This window comes from Electrophorus electricus, chromosome 7 (genome assembly GCF_041902795.1).
Source record: "Electrophorus electricus isolate QZ-2024a chromosome 7, ASM4190279v1, whole genome shotgun sequence".
NCBI lineage: Eukaryota > Metazoa > Chordata > Actinopteri > Gymnotiformes > Gymnotidae > Electrophorus > Electrophorus electricus.
In genome coordinates, this window is record NC_137503.1 from 28,451,582 (window position 1) to 28,459,189 (window position 7,608).

The window sequence follows — 7,608 nt, forward strand, 5'->3', positions numbered from 1 at the left end:
CTTTTATTATATTAATAAATATAACATTAAATTAGTATACTTTTCTCTCAGCATGTTACAGCCTAGTGTAACATGCTACAGTAATGAGAGACAGCTAAGTTATAATTCATCCTGAGTTTTGGTTCTTTCTAATGGAAATTATTTTTAACTCCAAGTTACTTTCAGCGTAGGAAATTGCTGTAAACAGAGTTTGTTTAACCACTCGCAAACATTTAATGCAGTGTGTTAGGCTGTTTTGTAACCTTGTGCAGTACTACATATGGAATATCTTTAGGAAAGCAGGCCATTTAGGAGCATAATCCGACCACCAGATGGCAGCCATGTGTTCAATAGACCTATAGCGTCCTTCATGCCAGTTACCATGTGCAGGGCAGGTTATAAAATTAACAGTCGCAGTTCAAACTGAAAGCCAGATTGTCCATCAAAGGTACGTGCATCTGTTATAGCAATGCTCTAGATAAGTGATCTACAGATAGACAGACTATCTAGAGGTCTACCAAAGCACTCTGGAGCAACTGATTATTCATTATTTATTGCAACTGATTAAACGTTACGTGTTGCTTAGTTTGGAGAATTGACAAGACTAAAGAGTTTTACAATGATCTGAACATGCCTATATAATCGAAGTAGTAAACATCTAATTAAAACACACATTGATAACAGAGGAGCTAAGAAAGGAGAATGATGACTAAGAATAGTAGCGCATATGTGCCAGAATACTACAGTGGCTTACCCAGAAGACATTAAATAGGTGCAAATTCAAAATGTCTAAACTAAAAACCATGTACAGATCAAAGTACCACAAAACATCTAGAAAATAGTTAATACTAAATACATATCACTCACAAACCATTAGCAAAGAAAAACTCATATTTTGCAACTTAGGGACAGTAAAGTTTTTTTCTTCTCATGTGTACATATATGTACATACCTGTACATACTTCTCATGTACATACATGTGCTTTTTAGTAACAGATCTGGAAATACTGGCTGGATGACTTGTTGAGGCTTTTGTAGGTGGGGATGTCAGTAGGAGAGAAGGGGCTCTGACATGGCCTCTTCTGCAGTGGGAATGTAAAGACAGGGCTCCTCACAGCCCCTGCTTCTACCTCCTGGGAGTCTGATTTATCCAGAGGTGGCCCGTTCGCAGGCTGGTGTACACTCGGCTGCTTTGCTGTGGCAGTTGCCTCAGTAGACTCAGTCCTTTTGCTTAAGCGGCTCAGATAAATCTGCATAGTTACTAATTGAAGGGGGGCAGACCAGTAAGGGCGAGGCAAAGACAGAAAATGTGAGGGTGTGTTTAGAAAAGAGACACAGAACCAAGGAATTTATTTCTTTTTCAATTTTTTTCAGCTTTCTAATATTTCCTCTTCTGTAATTTTGAAATAGTTTTTGTTACTGAAGATTAATTAATAAGATCAATCAAATGCAAGGTGGCGTGAGGTCTACCTTTGCAGTGTGTTACATGCTGTCTTCCTAAAGAACAGAAGAGAACAAAGAACAGAGAGCATGACATTTTACATCAGATCTCAGATCTTTTTAGCCCAAAAGTCAATTAATGACATGCTAGAATATAAGAAAGCAGCTTGTCAATGATGAAGGCAGCACTGTATAATATTTCACCTTACATTTTTGAATACATACATGATTTTGCTACATACATGATTCTCTTACCTAGAACATGAACATTGGCCTCCTTTGGTTTGCTGCTGGATGAGAGTGAGCAAATAATGACAAGACGATATTCAATATTCAGGAGTATCAGAGCATGTGCAAAGCTAAGATTGTAAACTACTCTGAGCATCCTGACCTCTCTTGGCTTTTCTTGCTGGTGCTTGTGGTGGTGATGGTTGCAGAAAGTCGCCGACTCCCAGAATCGCTTGGGCTGCTTTTCACACTGCCTGGTGGACTTCTGACAAAAATGAAAGAAACATTTAACCAGGTTTAGGCGACTGATCAGTACAGTGTTGACCTGTCAGTGAGGCTCTAAACGTGAAAATCTTTCTAAGGTTTTGGCCAACATTACCTTTTGCTGGCTGGTGAAGGGCTGAAATTCCTAGAAGGCATGGAAGAGGGCTGTGTAGAGCTGGAGCCCTTCTTCAGCAGGAGGGAAGTGTTGCTGGCACCCCTGGTGGACAGGGCCAGAGACAAAGGCCTGGCTACTGGAGAAAAACAATGTTTGAGGTTTACTTCTATGATCATCCGGATTATGTAAAATCAGATCATCTGTATCAAACATGTATCCAATACGGACCTCATAATGTAAAATCCCAGGGAAATCAGATGTTTTGAGTGAAATCAGTATTGTGTGTGTGAGATACCTGGAACAGGGCCCCTCTTTGTGAAAACAGTGGATTGTTCCTCAGAGATGTTGAGTCTCTTGAGCACATCTTCCAGTGCAAGCTTTAGCAGCTGGATTTCATCCTCCTGCATCTGGACACGCTGCTCAAGGTAGGTAAGCCGGTCAGCCACCTCCATGCTACTGTATGCTGAGCTGTGGTGATCTGTTACATACACAATAGCCATATCCGCTACTGATGGTTTAGCAGTCTTCCCAAGACAGTGGTGCAGTTAACCGAGCCTCATAATATGACACCATGTAAATGATTTGAGAAGATCTGACCATTAAAATCTCAAGTCTTGCAGATGGAATTTCACAGACCAATGAAGATTATAACGACCAGAGATACCTACACAAGAGAGATTAAATACTTATACAGGTCCATGCAAATCTGTGACACTGGTGTATACACTACAGTTAGAGGAACTAAGAACTCAACATCTTTATTTGCTGGCATTTATATTTTCTAAGAAAAGCTCACTCTTTGAGGGCCAGATTCACAGAGTAAACTTTATGACTATGTAGGGAATTCTGGAGGACTGTGATCATAGACATTATTAACACCTATATGCAAGACCACTTGACAAAACTGAAAATGAAGAAATGCAGTGTATGTTGAAACAGATTAAGCATAAAATGCACATATTATAAAACAAACTGGTAAAGCACAGTTTTCTACTGTGTGATAATATATTTGCTTTGGGTTTGAATTTGTCTTTGTCAATAACAACCACATTATTTGCATAGTCTAAAACAATGAACTGTTTACCAGAGATGAAACGGAGTGTTCTGAGCCTTCATTTCATCCAACAATACTATTTTCACAAGGTCTAAATAAAGACTGGGATTAAAATAGTGTTTAATCCCAGAGTGTTAAATGGGTATTATCAAGACAGCGTCTTGTTGGAGCATAAATACAAACAGTCCCTATTTCACTGTGTGTTCATTTGTGTGACATTTACCAAGTGAGAGAAGGTGAAAGAATAACAACAAAGTAGTGAACCAAACAAATGAGTAGTAGACACTCTGGGGTCCTCTGTGACCAGATGGTGTGCACTTTATTTCACTGCAGGCATTCTATACATTTTTCATATTGTTTAGATTCCAAACAATTTTTTTCTAATTATATGCATTTTATATTTACTAACTCAAGGGTCTAGTTTGACCTCAAAAAAGCAAACTATAATGAGGTTTGATACATACACGATGACTTACGTATGCAATTTTCTAAATCAATGGCCTGTCTTGTGACAATTTACTCTTAAATACCTCAGAAATATTCTTAATAAGCTTCTCTTTCAGAGTTGTTATATATTCTACAACACCGTCTTGACATACGAGTCTTTTTGTATGAAGGCTTTAATTGTTTAAGCAAAGATTACTTTTTTATCATTAGTTATCGCAGAAAATACTGAATTTGGTTAGTTCAATACAACTTTTTTTCGATACAACTAAAACAAAACCTAATTATTAAAAAGACGGACAGAGCCAATCACTGACCTACTAAGAAGTCTGCTTCAGGGGCTACCAGCACATCTTGGCGGTAATGTTCTCTCAGCCGAGCCCCTCTACCTTGAGGGGCAACGGCTCTGGATTCCTCCAGGGGGTCCCCCATGCTTGGGTCTGGTGCCGCCACTGCCATTTCTTCCTCCATGTGACAGAGCGTCTGCCCAGTGTGGGTGTTTATGTGTGTGTTTGTGTGCGCAGGGGATAGTTTTGGCAACTAAAACGTGTAATAGGCCCCACCACTGTACAATAATGCAGTGTGTACCTCTGCGTACCCTGTGTGAATTTGCTAATTCTCAGAAACACAAACACATTTATATACATGTCTTTATATGGGTGATGTCATTCTCCCAGATTACTGGTTCTGGTAAGCCATCTTAATCTTTTCCAAATATGGGGGTGTACACACATGTTGGGTTTGAGTACAAGATGAAGACAGCGCCTTGTGTATGCCAAACACCAGAGCGAGTGGACAACAAGGTGACTTTCTGATCAAATTAAGTTTAGTCAATTAATGAGAAAATCATTTCCATAAACCATAAACAACTGAATTTGAGAAATCACAAAGTGTCCCATTAGAATGTTAAAACAAATTAGAATAATTCTGAACATATTCTAAGTCAAATCTGTTCTGTGTAGTCAGATTCAGGGAATCCTGAAAGGAACCTACTTATGTGACTGATAACTCCCATGCTTACCCAAACCAAGAGATGATCAGGTGCTAAACCTGATCAAGAAAATTCATTAAAATTAGTAAATTTTAAGTAAATTGTCTCTGAGCCAGACAGGGTAGAGACTGGATAGCTGAAATAAGGGTATCCTCATTAAGCTCTTGATCTGTTTTCTTGCAGCCTATGGATTGCTTTATTTTAAAAAAGATGTTCTTCAGGTACTCATTTACAGTACTCTTATACAATATTTTGGACAGCATCACCATGTACAATAACTGCACCTCACATGAGTGGTTAAAGTATATCAACTGTAAACACGTTGACCAAAGGCACTCAGAAACACTATGATTATGCCTCTTGAGGGGTCCAGGACATCTCTGTTACCAGCATCATATTTGCTAAGCTTTTCAGACCAGGAAGTTTTTGAAAATCATAAAAGTCCCTACTTATAAATTCATTAATCAGAAAATTATAAACCATCTAGGCCATTCTTCAGATTACATATTTAATGGTCAAGTTATATGAGTGCAACAGGTTTATGGATGTGTTCTGAAAAACAGAATTAGTGCAGACATATGCAGTTCTTGCAGAGGAACATTACAACAGAGAATATAATTATACACTAAATACAATACTGGCATAGAATGTCCAATAAAAAGGCACAGACCTATTCAAAATAGCAAAATATGCAGGCACAAACACACACATGGTTAACCTTTTGGGCACTCCCACGCACCTCAGATAAATACTATGTTTTAAGTAATCCCATCCTGTCAGCAAACACAGCCTGTGTGGTCAGTATTGATGCGCATGCCACAGGAAAAAGATCTGGAGAGGGCCTCCCACTGCAAGGCTCTCACCAGTGCTGTGTACTCCCTGCCCCCTCCCTGCCTCCATGCCTCCTCACAGCCCTGCACTGCTAAACTCTTTAAAGAGGACCAGAGTCCCAAGAGGAGTGCACCTACAGGGACAGGAAATGTGCACCAGGACACCAGGCTTTGCTGCAAACTGAGGCAGACAACCGGTGTCATTTCAGACACAGCAGAGCAGAGAGGACAAACGACTCACAGGAGCAAGATCAGGGGCATACGTAAACACATAGTGGGCCAAGGCCGAAAAGATCCAACAGCACTACATTCAAATCTTAGGCAGGGAGATCCAGAAGCAGACTGAACACAAAGAAATCGATGCACTCCTGACACATGAGGTACACGTGCAATACATTGACTGATATAAATGCATGCGTGCATTGCTTGGGAAAACACAATTCAGCAGACTATGCTATCTCCTAAATAGACTGAAAACATGTCCAGAAAAAGGCACAAAATATTAAGAACATGCCAGAATCAACCACTAAAAGGGTAACAAATGCACACAGACAAAATAAAAAAAATATTAGGTGAGTTTGTGAGAGCCAAGTAAGACTATGATCATGTACAAAAAAGTACAAAATTTCCTATTCAACTGTTGATTTGAAAATTTATTATTTCAGAGGTTGATAATCTGCCAGACTGAAAGTAAGCCAGTTGAAATTGTGCAGAATTGTAAGTACTTGGGCATCGTGTGTGACAGCAGACTGAGGTTCACAACCTATTCTGAGTATATCTTTAAAAAGGCCATGAACCTGCTGATGACACTGAACTGAAGAGTGAGTAGGGATATTTTTGCACTGGTCTACAGGAGTCTTGGTGAGAGCATTTTGATGTGTAATGTACACATGTGGTATGGCATTCTTGGGGCTATGGATAAGACCAAGTCACCTAGGACTGTGAATATGGTAGAGAAATTATATGTAAAGCACAAAAACAGAGATATATCAGTCATATATTTGTCTAGTAGGAAGAAAGCCCAGCAAATTGTGGATGTTCATCCTTGAGGCCAATTTCTCAATGTGCTCCCCTCTGAAAAGTATTTTTGGGTACTTCAGGCCACAAAAAATATTTCTATGAATGATTTTGTTCCTTATGGAATAAAGATTTCTCTAATTCTTAAGTTACTTAATGATCTGATGAAACCCAGTTAATTTTACCTGTAATTTAGGGATTCTGATAACTGGTGTATTCAAAGCTGGCATGTGTTCTTAGGTGTATTCTTTATTTATTTATTTTTCTTTTAGTACATATATTCTGTGCAATCTGATCAAGCCAAAGACACATTTCCAGAAGTGGACCATAAAGTTTATTCAAATTCAAGTAACTGCTGACCTCTACTGGTGAAAACTGCAATGCATTCTTTTACAATTACTTCAACTGCTCTCTAACCTCTGGTTGGATATAAGGCTTTGTGTGTGTTTGTGGATTTAATTTGTTCATCCATTTATAACCCACAAGAAAGAAACATTAATTATACACCACAACCTTGTGTCAGTTTCATAAGTAATATAAATATCTGTGTACAATTCTAAATAATACATTTAAAATTGGTGCACAGAAGTTATTATAAAATGTTGAAAGTGTCAATAACTCATTTTGAGTGAGTTGGAATAATCTGGAAATGTTTTATTTTACAGTCACTGAGAGTGTCATTTTTTTTGTCAGAACATCTTGTGAGAATTGTACATTCATGCTCCAAAAATAATTGGCGTTCCTCTGAAGTCTCTTCTCTTTCAGCTGATACTGAGGAAAACTCAAAGCATTATGTGTGACATCTTTTCATGTTTTGTCAAGTACTTTTAAATAGCTACCTTTGGGCCACCATCCAAGATGGGCTTATTAATTGTAAAACATGCACTTCTATTAAACTGTGCAATATCAGGTTACAAGCCCACCATGTATGTTAGAGAGGATTTAAAGACTGGTACACTGTAGACATGTCAGCTATTTAAGCATACAGGGCACCCTGGCAGAAGTTTTGTGTTTGAGTGCAGTGTAGGTGATGACATGTTTGATAGCAGTGTGGGTGATGACATGGACTTGGTAAAGTATGCATGCTGATGAAATTACACCTTAGGGACAAATAAGGTTTTATTGAATTGAATGGAATTTGACTGAATTGAAGTGAAAACTTGTTGGCAAGAAGTGGTGAAAATTGTCATTTTAAACAAAGTGGAAGACACAGAAACGGTCACCTGATTTTGTTTGTCACCTTGAA

The 7,608-nt window shown here is 38.6% G+C and overlaps 1 protein-coding gene across 5 annotated transcripts; it reads right to left on the minus strand.

Moving 5' to 3' along the window:
* Positions 1-435: 435 nt before the first annotated feature.
* Positions 436-7,522, minus strand: LOC113591693 (echinoderm microtubule-associated protein-like 1). Of its 5 annotated transcripts, XM_081717252.1 has the most exons (8): positions 3,842-3,974; positions 2,624-2,690; positions 2,322-2,504; positions 2,027-2,162; positions 1,811-1,912; positions 1,675-1,709; positions 1,450-1,476; positions 440-1,240 (listed from the first exon to the last, which is right to left on the minus strand). In XM_081717252.1, the coding sequence occupies exons 3-8, from the start codon at positions 2,476-2,478 to the stop codon at positions 966-968; spliced, it is 732 nt and encodes a 243-aa protein (XP_081573378.1). In that variant the 5' UTR covers positions 2,479-2,504; positions 2,624-2,690; positions 3,842-3,974; the 3' UTR covers positions 440-965. The 5 variants fall into 5 exon arrangements, with proteins under 5 accessions (XP_081573376.1, XP_081573377.1, XP_081573378.1 ...); XM_081717250.1 differs by lacking the exon at positions 2,624-2,690 and having other exon boundaries at positions 436-1,240; positions 2,027-2,159; positions 3,842-7,522; XM_081717251.1 differs by having other exon boundaries at positions 439-1,240; positions 2,322-2,690.
* Between the last annotated feature and the right edge of the window lie 86 nt (positions 7,523-7,608).